Below are 19,364 nucleotides of genomic sequence, written 5' to 3'. Positions count from 1 at the left end.
TGGCTTTGTCTTTCTGCAAGGGTATTTGTGGCTGATGTAATGGATCTCTCCAGAAGAGTGCCTAAATACGCGCTCTGTTTGCAGCCTCTGTGGAGCTATTGAGAGTAATGTAAAGCCGTAGTGAGTGTGTGGGATTGTGCTGGGAAGAAAGGAGGAGTAAATGCTTGACAGGTCTACACGACATGTGCTGTGTGCTGCTGAACGCAGCAATTAAACAAGGGCTGCTCCTCCTGTCACGGGGAGGGGATGGAGCGGGTGTGAGCCCTGCTTTGTTCTTCTAGGAAACTGCCTATTAATAATCCATCCTCCTGAGAAAACTTCCCAGAGCGGTGAGAGAGATGTAAGGGCAGATTTACGCACGCAAGGAAGAAGGTTTCATAACAGAATGTCTTTATTGCCTGCCTCCTTTGATTGCTGTGAAATCTCTCCTTGCAGATCCCGCCGCAGCCCCGACGTGCTGCTCCCATCACCCCCCCACCTCCAGAGAAACGCAAGAACGCACAGATGGCCGCACCCCTGAAAAGTAAGGGCGACTTCTGGGGTGAGAAACCTTTGTGGTCCTGCTGCTGCAAGGGCCCTGGAAGCCTGGCACAGCCATCCAGGTATGGCAGGCGTCCTCCTGCCTGAGAATGCAGCACAAGGCTTGCTGCCTGCTGGCCTGGCTTGCTTGGCCAACATGGGAGCAGTGGGGCTGTGTCTCTCCTGCAGCACCGTGGAGCTTTTCCAGGCAGGCAAAGGGACTTTATCAGGGCTGTGCTAAGTGCACTGCTTCACCAGGGGGAGCTCACTGGCAGTGCTCCTGGGACAGGCCCAGGTCTGCTTTTGGCTCCCAGTCCATCATGCGCTTTATTTGTACAGTGGTCAGATGAGATTTCCACCGAATCAGCTGGTCTCTGTATGAAGCAGAAATAATGCCAAGGGCACAGCTGTGTGTGCTCTGCCTACAGGGCCTCTGAGCAGAGCTGGACCACAGGGCCAGTGCAGGAGCTTCCCCACCCTCAGCACAGAGGGACTGGAGGGGAAACAAGCAGCGATGCTCTGACTTACTGCCAACATGCCCACCTGCTCTTCTGTGCTTAGATGGATATATGTGGTTGATGACACATGGCCCATGTCAAACTCACCCATGTTCCCCTGTGGGAAGTAGGATGGATCTGTTGAGTTGTATATAGTTGATGGAAACCTGGGGCTGGCACCGGCTCCCTTAATGATACTGAGTCATTTTCACTGTAGTAGTGGGAATTTGCAAAGGTCAGTTCCCTTGAACTCATTATCTTGATTTAATGAAACAGGGTGAAGAGGAAGGAGAAAGAGGGATGCTGAGCCCCCATGGGAGGGAGGGGGCCTTTCTGCACAGCTCATGCTCCTCCTCCCAGTGGCCTCCAGAAACAAAGGGCAGCAGGAAATTGGGGTTGGCTGTAGGATGTATTGCTCAGTGGGAGACACATGGCAGGTGCTCTGCAGGGCTGTCCTGCCAGTCACTCACTTGGTGCTGGGTAAAGATGTGTAGCGCGAAGGTAAGGGGAGCTTCCTGGGGACAAGCAGTTATATCAAAAACAAACAAAAGACCTACCAACAAACCCGAACCAGACTCTGCGAGGCTGCAGGAACACTTGAACAGAGTGAAGCTGCCTTCCCTAAGGGCTGGGCTCCCTGTCACTTGTGCTCCACTAGAGCCACCGTTAGCTGTTCTCTCCAAGCCCTGGGTGAAGACATCCCAATGTCTGCCCAAGTAAATGTCCATTTTCACAGTCAGGGAAGGGCTCAGTTATGTTTCTGCCCCCAAAAGATACTGGGCGTAGTTTGGTACAAGTGTATATTAGCCTGGATGCTGGGAAAGAAGAATCTCAATGTCTCTTTGGTTGGCTGTAGTGGATTTTTTTTCCTAGGAAGGTCAGACAGAGTGAGGCATTGCTGGAGAAGCACGTAGAAGTAGAGCAGAAAATGCATTGGCTTGTGAGAGGAGCGTGTGCCAGTGGGGCTGTGGGGTTGTGAGCGAATGCTCAGGAGTGCTGAGAAGGAGGAACTACAGATGCATGTCAGCCAAATATTTCCCTGCTGTCGGTGCTGGCTGCGGTGTGCAGTCAGTGCCACAGGGAGAGGTCTGGGCAGGAGGGAGATGCTGACAGCTGCCTGTGCCAGCACACATCCTGCAGGCACCGGTATTCAAAGTGATGGCTCATATCCTGAGCGCAGGAAAAAGGCCCTTGCTATGCCATGGGGAGAAGGCTTCTTCTGTCCCTTAGTCCTGTTTCTTCTTCCCTCCCGTTCCGGGTGTGAAACACTAAGCCCTTTGAAGGATATTCATCTCAATAGAGCAGTTTTCCCCCTTCTAAAGAGGTGATTGTGTGGGAATGCTCCGGAGGGAACTCGGTACAATTTTGCTTTGAGATAAGTGAGGCAGGAAGAGGAGTTAAGCTGCTCTGGTGCATGCACAATGAGCCTTTTAATGGACTGCGCTGTAGCAATTTGTTTGTTCTTTTTCCCTTTGATGCTGTTGCTAAGGCATTTTAATTGTTCTCTTTCAGATGCCGTGGAAATTATCCCTGGGTCAGCTTCCAGTGCCTCCTCGGTGAGCACCACGTCCCTGGACACCCTGTACACCCCTTCCTCTGCTTCAGATGCAGCTCTGCCCACGGCTGCCTCCAGCCCTGCCACCACACCTCCACCCGTCCCCAGCCGCAGTGTGCACACCACCATCACACGCAACCTGGACACCGGCCCCGCAGCCCATTCCCGCTACACATCTTCCCCAAAGGATGGAGCCAGCAAATCCCCTCAGACCAAACGAGCTGCCCCAGCACCACCATCTGAAGTGGGGGCCCCGAGGTCCCATGCTGCAGATGGGGAGAAGACTCTGCAGGGCAAGAAAGCTGCAGCAGCGACCCCCACAAACCTGGAATCATTCAGCTCTCTCTGTCTCGAAGATAAGAAGGCTGCTGTGGTGGAGCCAGTACCTCCAGAACCCAGTGGGCTGGTGGCATCTGTCCCCAAGACCATAGGTGCCGAACTGATTGAGTTGGTCCGCAGAAACACCCACCTCAGCTATGAGCTGTCACGTGTGGCCATTGGGGTGGTCATCGGCCACATCCAGACCTTGGTCCCGGCAACCAGCGGCATCATGGAGCAGATCCTCATCTCCGTAGTGGAGAGTAAGGTAATACATGCAGAGCTTTGCTGACTGGCTGGTGCCAAGGGTTGGGGTAGTGCAGTGAGGACAATAGAAGTTCCTCCACTGGAGGAGTATTATGATAACCTTGTTCTAAACCTTGTACCAAACGATCACATTCTCCTCCTTCCTCCATTACAGGCACTCAAGGGGGGAAATGAAGGAATGCTTCCTGCAGCAGTTGTTAAAATAGCAAAGTGCATCTGGGTTGCCCTATGCCTTAGTTGGGGAGATTGTAAATTTCAGCTCCCACTGGTTAAACACAGCCCCAAGGTGTGCATTTCATATTGACATCTGAGATGGAATTCCATTGCTAACAGCACGATTATAACAAACCCTTCCAAGGCATTTGAATATGAAAACTATGGCATTCCAACTGTAGGTGGAATCATAATCTAGCTAACTGTCTCACTGAATAGTGTGCTATGAGCAATCAGCAGTTCCCAGGTTGTGGCTGGGACCCAATGGTTAATTGCTTCCCTCTTCAGTAACAGTGCGGTGTCAGTGTGCGATTCAGCACAAATTTTGGGCTGTTTCAAGCAAATATTCCGGCTCTGACTCATTTTGGAGAAGTTCCGTTTTCTGTTATTAGGATCTTGGACAAGGCTGGGATATTATTATCATCTTTAACACCTGTTCTCAGGATGCAGTAAGCATAATTCCACTGGAGTCATCCCGTCATGCTGCCGGTAGCACCTCACCTGGCTCCAGGCTTTGGTTTTCCTGCTGTTGTTGGAGACCAGCCCTGCCAGTTGTGTGTCATTGCAAGTGGTTGGCTCCTCGAGCACCGTGTGACGGTGCAGGCTATTAATGCAGACGTTGTGTTGTTCATTATACCAAATCGTTCCATCGTCTCAGGGGTTCCCATGCAGGGTTGTTGCTGAGCTGTCTGTTCTAGGTCAAGGGCGGTTTGTCTTTAATTTGTAACTTCTGAAATCCCCCTGCACTCCACTCCATGCAAATATGTGGTTGTTGCTTCTTCTGCATATTTTTTTCAAGGTTGTTTTTCTTTTTTTTCTTTCCATAAGTGAGATATCGCCCTTGATTAAAACTTTGCTCCAGTTACAGCAGATACAATACCCGTTTCAACCTCTTGTGCTGCAGTCTTTAATTAGTTATGTCCTTCCTGCTCCTGTTCCAGTCTTAATTTGAAGTCAGATCACTGGTTTACTGAATCAATCCCGGAATCCATTACCTTGCTCTTATTCCCAGCGTGCTCTGAAGGTGGAAGCTCTGTGCCGTTTCCATTCACACTGCTCCTCATCTGCCAGGTGCCTGCCTAAAAGTGGGCTTTTAGGAGGGCGAGAAGGGCCTTCTGCTGGGGCAGCATCACACCTTCTCTTCCACTTAGTTCTTGAGTTTGGCTGTGCTTAAAGGAGGAACGGCTTTAACAAACCACAAATGCTTCTCTGGGGTTTATCTTTCCTCCAAGGGAGCCTTTGTCCCTTTGCTTGCCCAGGATAATGGCAGTCAGCACAGTGAGCACTCTCAGAGCTGACTCATTTGGCTCTACCCCTTAGCGAGATATTGAAAGAAATGTGAGTGCAGAAGGGGGAGGAATGCATTAGTGCTTTGATGGATCCTCTGTGTGCTAATTGCTGGAGGAGCAGCCTTCATGCTGTCCAAGCCCCAGCCTTGCAGCTCCCTACTTGGCCATCCCCAGCTTCCCATAGCATCACACAGGCTGGGTCTGCTGTTAAAACTGAACTGTGCCTTCCTTCCTTCGTTATCTGCTCAGCAAACGTTATGTAATGAGCAGCCCCGACAAGAACGCTTCTTTAATTATATAATTGAACCACTGAATCAGGGTCTTAATTAGTTCACACCCCAAATACCACAAAGCAAATTACTGGCAATCCTGGCTCTAATAAAGCAGATTAAACGTTGCAGTTAATAAACTCGGAGCTATTCTCCCCAGAAGGCCGTGGGGTTCCCAAAAGGTGCTGCACACCCCTTTGCTTGGCAGTCACGGTGTGCCTGTTCCACTCGTGCTCTGATTGTCAGTGCTACAGTTCTGTGATCCAGAAAAGACTTGGGTACAAGTCTTGTTCCCATGGCTTCAGGAGTGTTGGTTTGACTGGCTTGGCTTTAGGTAATGGCAAGCAGTAAGCAAAAAGGGGTGCAGACTGTTTGAGTGAGGCTTCTTGGGTTCTTTAGCATCCTCAAAAACCAGCCAGAGCTCCAGCAGGGTGGTGACAGCTTGGATTTAAAGACTTTGACCGTGCACCAGTCCTGGCACCTATTTTTGAGGGCAGGAGTCCAATTTGATTCATTCACTGCACTAGCTGTGCAAGGAAAGGAGGGGGAGTAGAGGCCCAACAAGTATGAAAGCTGAAATAATGGCTGTGTCTTTGCTGCCAGCTCTTGACTGAATGAGGTCAGCCGCACTCCTCAGTCAAAGACTGCATGGAGCAACAGCCTGCTGCCAGGACCCCAGTGACCACTGTTCTGCTGTCCTGCAGGACCTGAGCTCGGGGCTGCCCTCAGGACAGATCTGTCACGACGAGCAGCGGTTGGAGGTGATCTTTGCAGACCTGGCCCGGCACAAGGATGATGCTCAGCAGCGCAGCTGGGCACTCTATGAGGATGAGAACGTTATCTGCTGCTACCTGGAGGAGCTGCTTCGCATCCTGGTGAGCCAGCTCCTCTGCTGTGGGCACAACATGGCACTCAGCACTGGTGAAGTTCCTTTTATCTGGCTGCCTCTGTCCTTGTGTTGCCATCAGATTTGCTCTTTCAGAGAGTGGGGGTTTCCTCTGTATCCCTTATTATTTGCAGGAAGTCTGTGTGATCCTTTTGCTCAACAAAGCTCTTAAGAATTACAGAACTGTTATTTACAGTGACTGTGGTATTTCCCTATTACAGGAGAATAGAAAACCTCACTTCTGAACAGGTATAAAACATCTCAGCATATTTGTATGTTCTGACATAAGCAGAACTGATTTATTTTTTGTGGAGTAAATGCCATTGTCTCTAACTCAACACATGACCTCCTTTCTTGCTGTGAGGCCTGAAGGGTGAGGACTAGGTGCAATGGTTTCCTCCTGATTTAGTGGGGCTCTGGGTGGGAGGTACAATACTTCTCACTATGGGAAAACTGGAACTGCTGTACGTAAGATGCTCACACTGAGATGCTGCTCAGGTTGTGGGTTTTGAGGTGCTTTTGGCCTAAGAACTGCTGTATGGCAGAGCTGGCCTCCCTGGAGCTCTGTGCAGCAGCCACCTTACTGCTGTCATGCAACACCAGGCTGACCTGTCCATTCCTGCTTCCAGACAGATGCAGACCCAGAAGTTTGCAAGAAGATGTGCAAGAAGAATGAATTCGAATCCATCCTGTCCCTCGTGGCGTATTATCAGATGGTAAGGTGGCAGCATGAGTTGCGTTTCTCTTCTATTTGAAGTCTCCCTGAAGGTGCAAAAGAGCAAGTTTGTGCAATGAATACATGTTGCATGTTCCCCCTGGGTAGGGCAGTTCTGTGAATGCGATGGAGTTGTAGCGTGTCCCTTTTGAATGCTGGGAAATGCCATGTTCTGCATACAAGCTGCATGGAGGAGCAGGGAATGTTACAGGCTCTGAAGCAGTAGCTAGCAGCGTGAAGGGTAAAGCTTGCTGCTTTTAATAGCTCCATTGAGGAACAGAGTCAGCATCTATAATACAGAGAGGAAGAATTTCTGAGGATGCCTTGGGTAAGCTGACAGGCTGGGACTGCTCCTCTTTTAATTGATGCACTCCTGTGCATTAGTAAATAGCTTTGCTTGGGAAAGTAGGTTGTGAGTAGAAGCCTTGGGAGTGCGGAAGAAAATCAGTATTCAGAGGAAGAAGTGGAAGTTTTGTTTTCAATGCCTATGCAGTGTTGTTTTGCTCTGCTTCTTCCTGGATGCTGCTGGGGTTGGAGGCTTTCCCCCATCCTGTCCCTGAGTCCCCAGGTACAGCACAACGAGCCTTGCTGCATTCAGCTTTCATTTCTGTGTCTGAATCCAGAGCTGAGGGCTGGGCACTATTGTGTATCTGAGAGTAGTTGGCAGCAGGTCACAACCTGGACCAGCCCAGTTCTGAATGGCATCTGGAAAGGACCCCTGTGACACTGTTGAAAAGGCAGTAGAGCTGCTGGGGTTACTGTTACTCTAGGCAGGTCTGCAGCTGTCATAGCAGCAGGAGCTTCTCCCAGGTGTGTTTCTCACCTTAGAATGAGCCCTCATCCAGGATATCATTTGATCTAATGCACTGTTGTTGCAGGAACACAGGGTGCCGCTGAGGCTGCTGCTGCTGAAGTGCTTTGGAGCCATGTGCAACCTGGATGCTGCCATCATCTCCACGCTTGTAAACTCTGTGCTGCCAATGGAGCTGGCACGGGACATGCAGACTCACACTCAAGGTGAGCTGGGGCTGCTGTCCTGGGGTCACTGGGGATCTCTTCCCATGAGATGAATTACAGCAGCTGTCACGGCCTGTCACTACTTGACTGCTCTGTGTGCTCTGGGGACATGGATGCCTGCTTTTACAGTTACTTGGCTTATTACAGCTATAAATGGAGAACATGTGGGAGAGGATGTTTCAGCCCAGTGGTGCAAGGCCCTCCAGTTCTTGAACATGCCACTCGTGATCTGTGTCATTTCTTGGAGAGCTTTTGAGCTGTTCCAGTTGGCTTCATGATGCTGACAGGAGGCACCTACAGATCTCTGCAGCCCCTTATTGCCAATTTTTCTGTGCTTTCTATACCAGGTGTTGGAGGTGTTTCTTGGTGACAGATGTGTGTTGCAGCAGAGGAAATTACCTCTTCTCTATCTGTGTACGAGGAGGGGTGGTTGTGCTGTTAATGAAGTTGCAGAGCTGCCACAGCCCTGCTTTCCTCAGCTCTTTGCCTTCCATACCCAAGCTTTGCCATCGTGTTCCTCCTACTTTGTGCTCCTACTCCCTGTGTTAGGATGACCTGTCTCTGCTGTTAGCAGGAACGTCCTTCCTGCCCTTTGGGCTTGATGTATTCAATATCTTCTTCCCAGGTAGATATTGGAAGTGCATTGTTCTGTTCTAAATGCAGCTCACAATTGCAGCAGTTGCTGAGTGACCATTTGGGTGAAGTCAGATTGTGTTTGGAGTCTTGCTGCCTGTCCCCTGCTTGCATTCTGCATAATGCTGGTTTGCTGTGGGTGTTGTGGAGCCTTGGAGGAGTGTAATTTGGTGATGAGACTGTAGGATATTTCTGCTTAGAACAGGGGCTGTCTCATCCGTTGCTTGTGAGCCAAGTAAATGGCCAAGAAGACCATCGTGGATGTGCATAATAGATGCCCCTGTGCCCAGCGTGCTGCTGCAGCCTGTGCTGAACATCTGTGCTGTGGACAGGAGCAATGGGGCTGATTTGGTGCCTGGACAGGGCTGTGGGTGGGAGGCAAGCCTGCTCCGGAAGGCTTTGTGGTCTCATTTGCTTTGCAGTGTGGGCATTTCATAGGTGGGGGGTGACTGAAAAGCACTGAGGGCAGCACAATGCACGTTAGGTTAGCGTGGAAAAGGACTGAGATCATTATGCCTATGTTGGCTTAGCTTTCTCTTTGTGTTACTGCAGCATATCAATTATATGCTGTGAGCCTGTCACACTGTTGGTGTTTTTTCCTGGGTATGCGTGAGAAGCCTCTTCTTTAGGCAGAGGCTTTTCTGCCTGAGAAGCAAATAATACTTGGTTACGGAATTATGATTGTGCATCTCTGACAACATTATTCCTGATTTTTGTGCTGCCAAAAATAAACTTTGTTATACATCTGTCACTAATTCATAGAGATTGTCTCCAGGTAAAGGTTTTCTGTGCCATGCTGAAGCTGGTTTCAGTCTTCTGCCCTGTTCTACAAGCTGCCCTCATGCGGGCAGGGTGATCCAGGTTCTCAGCGCTCCTTGCTATGCCCCATCTGATCACTGCATTGCTGTCCTGGCACTTCCAGGGGCTGCATCATCTCAGGCAGCACAGCTAACTGTCTGTGGAGCATCAAGCTCTGACAAAGGGGACTTCTGCACATCTTTGCTATCTCCATGTGGCACTTCTGCTGAATCATCTCTCATCAAGTGCTGGACTCTACTTTGGGCACCCAAAAGCATTCCAGCTGAAGTGAAGGGTGGAAAGTGACCCTGCTGCGTCCCCTGGACTTCCAGCCTGCAACTGTGATGTTTCTTCTATCCTTACATTTTTCTCAAGTGAGATTCATTTTGCCCTCTGTGCTGTAACACTCAGGCAGTACAGTTTAAGGGTTAAAGGCTGCTTTTCCTTCTGCTTACAGAAGCATCATGTCCTGATGCTGTGCCGCCTTCCTTATACTAAGCTTGTAGCAAGCACTTGCAAGCATTCCATCTGTGCACCGTGCAGTCCTCCCGGCCTTCACAGCAGGGCTACAGAGAGGTAACCATCCTTGACCCAGACATGTCTGTCCTTCAGAAGTGGCTGAAAGCATCAGTAGTTCCCTCCTGCCATCCTGGTGTTTACTGCTTCATATCCCACTGCCAAATGGCAAGCAGTGCCTTGCATGAAAACATGACCTTCAGCACTGGAATGACTTGAGCTTATTTTGGTACTAGGAACTGGGGAATAGCAGCTGATCCATGAGATGCCTCACGCTAGCTAATCCCTTCAGTGGATGGCGGGGGCCAGAGCAATTGGTGCCAGCACAAAGCCATTGGGGACCACTGCACGGCTCCGCAGGATCCCTCCTGGCTTGTTACTGAGGAACAGGCGAGGCTGAAGCTCTGTGCCTGGATGCTGGGTGCCTTTGATGAGAAGGAGCTTTACCCTGGGGCTGAGGCAGGCGTGTTGGCTGCTGGCCAGTTCTGCTGCCAGATGCTTGGGTCTTATTGCTTCTGGATGGCCACTTCTCTCTGATGCGGCTGGCCTGCACATCTATCAGCATTAGAAGAGCTTATAATAAGGCACAGCGAGGCAGAATTAGCCAGAACAATTCCAAAGAAAACAGACGGGGATAATCCACTCTGTAATTGTGACTTTCTCCCCTGTTGCAGCTCAGCGTACGTGCAAGTCAGCTGCCAGGCTCTCTTTACTTGAGTTGCAGACAGCTGTGTCTGCTCCCTGCGCCCTGGCTTCGCCCTGCTGTGTTTGGAGGTGGAAAGCAAGGTCTTTGGTGGCCTCTGAGAAATCCCTGTCAGACAGAATAGCAGCCCTCCTACCAGTGCTGAGGGAGCACAGGCTGGTGAGCAAACAGCCACCGCTCTTCTGTCCTTCGTGGCCACTTGAGTGACACCTACCAGTCTGGTGTCCCCAAAGTCCCTCTGCTTCAGGAGAGCTTTCTGAGTGCTATTTATTCACTTGCTGCCACTGGTGCTGCTCTGGATGAAAAAAATATGCCATGCTTTGTCTGGCAATGACTATGTTTTTCAGGATGATGCAAGCACGTCAAGGAATGCAGCCTTGGCTGCATTGGAGCACTCCTAACACTTTCATGGTATGTGCTGAGTGAGTGCACCAGGTTGATGCAGATCTGCTCCAAGTTCAGCCTTCAGACTGTTCTCAGCAACCTCACATGCAGCATCCTTAGCAGTGGAGCCTGCCGTCAGCTGCCACAAATGGACATCATTTCATGGCAGATGGGGCAGGGACGTGTGTAACCACCCTCCTCCCCCATTCCATGTCTAATTAATCTCTTCCTCTATGTATGTTCCAACTGTGTGTTCAGTGCTGGCTTCTGGTTCTCAGATCGTTCCATTGCTCCGCGTGCAACAAGAGAAGTTTTCTCTGTGAAAGTATTGTTAAGAACACAGGAACAGCAGCTCCCCATATCTGCCTTCTGCCTCACCCTGCCTCTGATAACCAGCCGCAGGCGCCTGGGATGGAGGTGAAGAGGTCTTGTAATGAACAGTTAGGAAAACAGCACAGCCAGACATGGGACGTGCCCGTGGTGGCTGGGTGGTGGTGCCTGGAAGCACCTCTGCCTGTCAGCTCTGGCTGTGCAGGTGCCTGTTGCAGCTGTCAGATCTTCTTTCTATTATAGCGAGCTTTGGTATCACTGACACCTTATAGCTGGGAGCTCCTTAGATAAGAATGAATTAGATTTAAGTTACTTGGTGTTCTCCCTCTCCTTTTAACAGGAGCAGACAGCAGTTTCCAGCTTTGCTGCCACATTGTCTGGGCTGCTCTCATACAAACTCATAATCTTGTTAATGCGTAGTATCTCTAGCTGGGCCCCGAATGATACATTTTCACTGAAGTGTTTGCTATTTCAAAGCTCAGGCGTCTTGTGGAGCTTCAACAAAGTCTGCACACTCTTTGTTTATAGAGCCTCTGCTGATGGGGATGGATTCCTGGGGTTATTGGGCTGAAACGATTCTCTAGCATTTCTTCCCTCGTGCTAAGAGTAAACCTGCAAGCTGCCAATTGCTGCAAGTCTGTTAGACAACTCCAGGAGCATTAGGGATGAAGAAGGCACCAGCCTGTGTGGGCAGAATCAAATTGAGCTTGCTAGTGCTTAGCAATGGATTGATTTGTGAATGGAGAGATCTTTCTGGGTCAGAGGGGGATCCAGAACCAGGGAAACATCGTACATGGAAGGCATGTTTTTCTTCAGCCTCACTGCTCAGGACCAAGGCTGCATTTTGTTATCACACAGATCATATTCTGCGACTTCTGTTTCCCTGCAAACATCTACTGAGGAGTATCTGTTAATTACCGTTCAGGGAAGGCACTGACTGTGGAATATTCACTCGGAGCTGCTGCCAGCACAAATGGAGTTGGACCAGCGGGGTGTGGAGGTGGTGGAGGTGTGTGTGGCCTGGGCAGTGGGCACAGGAGCAGCCTGAGCCATGAGCAGGGATCTGGTGGGTCTCCCCAGAGACTTTCCATCCCTGCAGGCAGAGCTGAGGTAGCAGAAGTGGAGCAGAGCAGAGGTGGTATTGAGCAGCACAGCGCTCCGGGGGCGGCGGTGGTTGGAACAGGCGGCACTTGCAGGTGGCCAGATGGATGCTTTTTCTGGGTTCAGTAATTACATAACTAAGGGCCGTGTCCTGGGTCTGTGCAGGGGAGGTTTTTTGTTATCCAGGTGGAGTTTGCCCTCATCCTCTGAAGTGGATGGGGAAAAAGACGCAAAACATGAGAATTTTGTTGTGGTTATTTTTAAATGAATTTAGAAATGCACGGTGCAGAAGGTGTGTGCTTAAAGAGGAAAGAAAATGTCCCCATCGTTCAGCAAACACAGAAACAAAGAGCAGTGCAATCAGCATGAGAAGTCTGTAGTAAATATGTGGCTTACCAGCTGGGGGTGCTGCACCACACCCTCAGAAGAATCAGTGGCAGAAGCTCTGTGTTTCTCTTGCAGATCATCAGAAGATGTGCTACTCTGCCCTGGTGCTGGCAATGATATTCTCCATGGGGGAACCCCTTCCATACCATCATTATGGTAAGAGCAGCCTGTGCGTGTGTCAGAGCTGGTCATGGGTTACCTGGGGATGGAGCTTTTGTGGGGAGAGCTTGGGGAAAGCTCAATGTCAGCAAGGTGAGATTAAGGTCTCCTTTTCACCACTGGAGTGTCCCTGCTGCAAACACTGAGCCAGAGATGCCAGGTTTTCAGAAAGAGCAGCACAAGCATTCTGCCTTGCTGCAGAAGCAGCAGTTTGCCCAGCACTGTGGCTCAGCAGCTTACTTGTCCAAATATTTAGTCATACTGGAGCCCTGCACTACAGCACTCACCTCTCAGTTGCCTCAAACACATTCTTTCTGTTGCTGACTCAGATCGCTCCATGAATGTCCACTAAATCCACCAGCTGCATCACATGGCCTCTCCCTGCTCTCCCTTGTAACAGGGTGGCACAGCCCTGTGAATTTCAAGTTCTTTGTGCGAGTGGAGATGATGAGGAGTATTGCAGTCAAGAGGGAAGTGCAGATGTTGCTCCAGATCTGCCTGTTTTACCCTTTCTTTCCTTTCAACCTTCAGCTAGAAGGTGCTCTCTGTGCTTCTTCCCCAGCCGTGTTGTGTCCTCAATAGTTGGGAAACTCTGGGTTTGGTTTCTCTAGGAATGCAATGAAGATTTTTATAATCATCTCCTCAGCAGCTTCACCTTAACACTCCAATAACCACATACAAGGTTTAAGCTTGTGCAGCGGGGACTGAGGAGCGAGTCTCCACATCTCCTGCTTTTCTCTCCTCATATAACCCTGGCAATTATTTCCAGCAGGTGGACTTATTTGCATGAGCTCCTGAGCTTTCCTAATAGCTAAATTGAAAAACGGGTTATTACTAATGATCTGGATGATTACTTTTTCTTTTTTCTAAATAGATGGATTAGACCAGTGGTCAAGAATACAAATCTCTTCCTACCTGAAGCCTTCATTGGTGCCAAGGGTGCTGGAACAGCAGCCAGAGCGGAATTTGGCATTCTATTTACTTGAATAATGAATAAAAAAAGCCAGTGGGAAATGAACAGTCAGCATTTGTCTGAGCTGTGGCTGACTGGGAGCCATTTGTCTCTTGCACAAAACCATTGGTTAATTTCCTGGTGGCTAACACTGCCACTCTAGTAGTGGCTTTAAGCCTAAAAGCATGAAGTGGCTCACGTGGTCCCTTGTTGCTTGTTGTACTTTACGGATGATGTAAGTGCCATCTTTATCCTTCTGCAGAACATCTCAACTCTCAGTTTGTGCAGTTCTTGCTGGATGTGATTGAAGACGGGCTGCCTTCAGACACCACCGACCAACTCCCTGACTTATTCATCAACGTCCTTCTGGCTTTCAATCTCCACATTCCAGGTCGGTTTGGTGCTGTTCTGCCTTGTCAGGATATCAGGTGGTCTGGAGCACTGAGGGGATGAAGAGCAGGGATGTAGAATCTCACTGGCACTTGATGGTGTTGCGATAACCTGTGCAGCTCTCTCAGCCTCTGGCAGCACACTGTGTTTCTACTTGTATCTGCTCAAATACTCTACAAAACTCTAGAGGGAAAATCAGCCTGAGAGCCCATGTCCAACCAGCTGACCCTTCAGCAGCCATGAAGTCCAGTGGATTTCTGTCTATACATTCAAGCTGGCTGGATGGAAGCAACTGCTGGACTGCAGGACATGTGTATGGCCAACTTGTAGGCACAGCTGATTTGGAAGGGAGCATGCTTCAATGGGCATTTCTTGGTATCTGTCCAGAAAGAAAGCTTTTTGCTTTACGAAGGTCTTCACAAACCTGCTTATCCAGCTGCACTTCTTGAACCTTACTCACTGCTTACATGCTGGAGCTGAGATTATTACCCTTAGCCTGAGCTGCACACTCTCCTCCTTTCCCTCACTGTCAATCCTCCCTCCTCTGCTGAGCTACTTAATAGACAAAGCCTGTGATCCCCAGAGAAGGGCATCTGCCCATTCCCTGTGGGGCTGACTGGGAGCTTCAAAGCTTGTTGTTGGGAAACTGGGAAATAGTGCCAGGTCCTGACACTTGTTAACCCAGAATGAGCTTGCAAGGTCTCCTGTTGCTCCAATTGTATTTAATTATTTACTGCTGTTCTGCTTCAGGACCTTATCCGTGGCTTTGTGGAGAAAGGGGAGGATAAAACAGCAGGACATGGCTAGTAATTTGCTTGTTATAAGTTGTACACCATTAAAATTTGTGTGAAAGTTTCTAATTTCATGTGAAAGTTGATTGCACAGAGGCTGATTTAGTACAGTCTCCGCTGCTTTCGTTCATTACACTTTTGCATAGTTACCCCTAGAGATCCTGGATGCAGTAATTGGGCAATAATGTGTGACCAGCAGCGTGTTTCTGGGGGATCATTGCCTGCAGTGATTTGTTCTCTGATGCTAAGAACCTGTTAAATGATGCTCAGGTTGCTTATCAGTGGATTAATGTGTTATCTCTCTGCCTGTGAGATTCATTTGTCCTGCATTGCAGATGTGCAAAGTCGATTCAGAAACTCTGCTAAAACATGTTATGTTCATAGACTCATAGAGAGGCTTAGGTTGGAGTGGGCCTTGAAGATCTCCCAGTTCCAACACCTGCCACAGACAGGGTTACCAACCACATCCAGCCTGGCCTTGAGTGCCCCCAGGGGTGGAACCCTGGAACCTTTTGTAGCCCTGGTGGGTTGGTTCCCTGCAATTCCCCACAGTGGGAGCCCTGTGCTGCTTTCCTTTTTTGTTTTGTTACTGTTGTCTTCAGCAAACAAAGGGATGTGCTGAGCAGGTTTCTTCCCTAGTTCCAGAGCACAGCGTGATCATGACGACAATAAGCAAGCACTCCAATGTCAAGACTTTCACGGAGAAGCTGTTGCTGCTGCTGAACAGGGGAGGTGAGTGCGGCACTGTCACCTGCCTGGCAGGGGATGCAGCTCCCAGGAATGGTGCTTGGTAAGAGCTGGGGGTGCAGGTGGCATTGAAGCTGTTGGCTGGGGCTGACGTGCTGCTCAGAATGGAGCTTCCCATTTCAGCCTGGCCAGCAGAGGGTTTAGTTTTCTGCCTGCTCCAGGCATGGAGTGAAATCCACTGCATGCACAGCAGATTGTTAGAAAGCTGGAGATCACTACAGGCAGAGCAGTGCCAGGTATTTCTGCCTGCGCTGCATGCCGCTATTGTGCTTTCTAATACCTTCTGGAGCACAGGGGCTTTGCAGCTTGAGATTTGTTGTGTTGATTTGCTGGTAAGTAACTCACCCTGTGAAGCTCGCAGCTCGTCTTACTCAGGCTTCAGATGCCTTTGGGGTCGCAAATCAGTTTCCACGCTATACCAGTTTGAGGGCAGCCTGCATTTCAGTGCTTCTCTGTCTGGCCCTGTCCAAAAGCCTTTGTTTAGACTCCTCCATATGAGATTCTCTAAAAGGATTTCCTTACTTTGAGGAGCAGGAAAACCAGAACCAAAGAAAGATGCTTCTCTTGTGCCCTTCTCCTGTAGTACCCATAGCCCCTTCTGTGGTCTGCAGGGCCATGTTTTGGTAGAAAACAGGGTACAGTGGGTAAATTAAACTTGGAGGTGTTTCTTTTATTGCTTCCAGAACAGTCCTAGCCTGGTCTCCATGGTGAAAGCTTATTTCTGATGCAGGCTCTGGTGGGCTTTTCAGAGGGGTCATTGGACCAGACTTAATAAACCAGGGAGAAAATGAGTGGTGGCTGTTGAGCAAGGAGGGGAGGCACTGGGAGGTAATGTGCTAATGAGCTTTCACCTGGGATAATAGGTGAAACATAAACAATGATTAATGCTAATGCTAATGAGTTTGGTCTCAGCTTGGTGCCCTGCAGAGCTGCCATCCTGATTACACAGCTTTGTGCAAGGCACTAAGGACTGCTGGCATGAAAGCTGGCCGTGGGCAGGGAGCGACTGGCTGAGGTGGGGGCAGCCCCCTCCCCAAAACCTGTGGGGAACAATGCAGGGGTTGGCACTGGAGGTGCAGGAGGTGGGCAGCAAGGAGTGTGTGGCTTAACGCGATCTCTCTGCCACCCCCAGATGATCCAGTTTGTATCTTCAAGCATCAGCCTCAGCCACCCCACTCAGTGCTGAAGTTCCTGCAGGACATCTTTGCCAGCAAGGACACAGCCAGCATCTTCTACCACACAGACATGATGGTCCTGATAGACATCCTGGTGCGGCAGATCGCTGATCTCTCCCCCGGAGACAAGGTGCTCACACAAAGCCACGGGCACTGAGTAGGGGAGCGTGGTCCCAAAGCAATGGTATTTCTCCTCACCTGTTGGGCTTGATGGTGCAGACAGAGCTGGAGTCCTGGGGCAGGCAGAACATTTCAGAGTGCTGAAATCTGTCTAAGGGGCTGAGAAGGAAGGGAGGATTTGTCCTGCCTGCATGTGGCAGCAGGAAAGTGTGTTTGAAAGGTCTGCCAGGCTCTGGTGGTCTCTGCCCTTCTGTTCAGGGACCTTTGGGAAAAGGGCCCCTCTGTGAGTAGCAGAAGGAGGGATCTCCTGTGTTTTATTAGCGCTAGAGGCAGAGAATGTGCTTATGTTTGAGAGTGGATCATGAGCGTTATTGAGGTGCTGTGGGAAAAGCACAGTTCTCCATAGCTAATGGTGAGTCCTCCAGAAAAGCAGTGCCTCTGGAGCTCTGTCTGGCTGGTCATACAGCAGCAGCTGCTCCTTGTGCTCATGCTGTAATGGAGGCTGGCACGCTTGTTTATCTCATTTTGAATTTTTCACTGTGCCCTGTTTCTTCTCCCCTCCCACTTGGCAGCTGAGGATGGAGTATCTGTCTCTGATGCACGCCATCATCCGCTCCACGCCGTATCTGCAGCACCAGCACCGCCTCTCTGACCTGCAGGGCATCCTGCAGCGTATCCTGGGGGAGGAGGAGGAGGAGCAGCAGTGCCAGATGGACAAACTGATCATCCTGGAGATCTATAAGGAGTTCCCAGAGATCTCCCCTGGTACCAGCTAACCATCCCTCGCCTCGGACTCGAGTTCGAACCACTTGGATCAAAGACACTCTTGTTGACACTTTCTCCCTGTTCCCTTCCAGTACAGCTCATACCTTACCCTCCTTGGCGCGAGGCCTAAGGTTTGGACAGTGTTCACCGGCCCTGTAGGAGTGTCAGCGGGGTGCCCTGGGGCCTGGTGCTCCAGGGAGGGCAGCGCTGTGCAGAGCAGGCTGGGTGCTGGTGCTTGGTTTGCTCCCAGCGCTTGAGCAGGAGGCACTTAAGCCAGCAGGAAGGGCAGAGCCCAGAGGGACTCGGCAGCCAGGTGGGGCATTTAGCTGCGCCAGTGTCCCAAGGTCCTGAAGCGAAAGGCCTTTGCCTTAGAGCATCACTTTCTTTTCCATGTGCATCTCTCCCTGCAGTGACCAAGTGGAGTCTGTCGGTGCTTGGAAGAAGCTTTTGTAACATCTGTTTTGTTTCTGCTGCTCGTGCCAATGCACTGCAGCGCTGCCCAGGGAGGCAGCAGCTCACTGCCAGACCCTCCCTGCTGGCCTGCAGCTAACGCTTGGGGCAGCACTGCGCCCGGGGTCCTGCTCTTAGTGCAGCAGCTGCTTTGTTCAACCCGCTTTCCGTAGTGACATTTAGACGTGAGTATCTTGCACACTGCAGCAGCCCAGAACTGTGACACTGGGTGCTGCTGTTAGCACCCTGTGCAGCCACAGCTGCTTGCCGCCTCCAGCACTGCCCCGGGCAGAGGGGCTGCATGTGGGCAGTGCTGTGTTCATAATGCCTGTGGGTTTCTTGCCTTGAGCTTCGCAGTAGCTCTGCTCGCTGCCCTCCTGCCCACGAGGCAGCTCGCGCCTGGTGTCCAGTGGCTGTTTGTGACCATGCACGAGTGTGGGGAACCCTTTAGGTTTCTAGCCAACAGGACTAACCTGTGTCCCCGTTACAGATAGTCACACACTAACGTGGGTCCCTTAGGTATCCGTGTGCGCAGTCTGGTCGCTCCTGTCCCCAGCTGTTCCTCTGCAGCACCCTGTGTAGGAGCTATGGGCGTTTGGAACTGGAAGCACTGGGCACAGATATATGGCTTTAGGAGACAACAGCTGAGCTCTGGGCATTGTCGTGCTCAGGAATGGAAGGGTTTGGCCTGAAGCTTAATAACCGCCCTTGTAGAGAAACCTGTTTTTCCCATGTAAAAATGTATGAATGTCCAAAGGGATGCTGTATTTTCTTAAGCACTGAGTGTAACATGCAGAGGAATAAAGATGTCTTAAACTGGAGTTGTGTGAGCACAGCCCTGTTTGTCCTGTGTGGCACTGAGGCAGTGGCTGCAGGCTGGGAGCAGGGCTGGACCTGCACCTCTGCTTTGGTGTGTGCAGTGATTCCATTGCACCTACTTGTATGGCTTCATCATGGAAGCAGAGAATGGCTGAGGTTGGAGGGGATCTTTTAGATCAACCTCCTGCCATGGGCTGGTTGCCCCCCACCAGCTCAGGCTGCACAGAGCCCTGTCAGTGACTTTGAGCACCTCCATTGATGGGGCATCGCAGCAATGTGCAGCCGTCCCAGTGCCTCACTGCCCCTCTGAGATCCGCTCCGAGCACCCTGGCCGTGCTCCTCATCCTCCCCGAGCCGCCAGCCGGGCAATTAGCACCAGCAGACCGGACAGCTCTCAGCCCTTTTAAAGCGCGTGCTCTGCCGGGGCTCCATGACGGCACACGCTGCGGTGCGTTGCGGTGCGGCAGCCCGGGATGCCGTCCCGCCCCGTCCCGCAGCATCGCCCCGTCCCGTCCCGTTGCGGGCAGCCCCGCAGCGCCGCTCCACCTCCCCAAGATGGCGGCGGGGCGGGGCGGCCATGTTGGGCTGCGGGAGGAGCC

At 50.9% G+C, this 19,364-nt stretch overlaps 1 protein-coding gene across 3 annotated transcripts in view; it reads left to right on the top strand.

Moving 5' to 3' along the window:
• Positions 1–18,767, top strand: part of NCKIPSD (NCK interacting protein with SH3 domain) — a 32,326-nt gene extending 13,559 nt beyond the window's left edge. For 2 of the 3 annotated variants that reach the window (XM_015875364.3, XM_015875365.2), the window contains exons 4-13: positions 436–523; positions 2,529–3,157; positions 5,632–5,802; positions 6,443–6,529; positions 7,407–7,545; positions 12,473–12,553; positions 13,771–13,899; positions 15,329–15,421; positions 16,569–16,741; positions 17,304–18,767. In XM_015875364.3, the coding sequence (XP_015730850.1) occupies positions 436–523; positions 2,529–3,157; positions 5,632–5,802; positions 6,443–6,529; positions 7,407–7,545; positions 12,473–12,553; positions 13,771–13,899; positions 15,329–15,421; positions 16,569–16,741; positions 17,304–17,507 (1,794 nt within the window). In that variant the 3' untranslated portion in view covers positions 17,508–18,767. Of the gene's footprint in view, positions 1–435; positions 524–2,528; positions 3,158–5,631; positions 5,803–6,442; positions 6,530–7,406; positions 7,546–12,472; positions 12,554–13,770; positions 13,900–15,328; positions 15,422–16,568; positions 16,796–17,303 lie in introns of all 3 variants that reach the window. The other variant, XM_085516368.1, reaches the window with a different exon arrangement.
• The last annotated feature ends 597 nt before the right edge of the window (positions 18,768–19,364 follow it).

This window comes from Coturnix japonica, chromosome 15, assembly GCF_054131305.1.
Source record: "Coturnix japonica strain WE chromosome 15, WE-NBRP24, whole genome shotgun sequence".
NCBI classification, from domain to species: Eukaryota; Metazoa; Chordata; class Aves; order Galliformes; family Phasianidae; genus Coturnix; species Coturnix japonica.
This window is presented reverse-complemented; position numbering and strand designations above follow the sequence as displayed.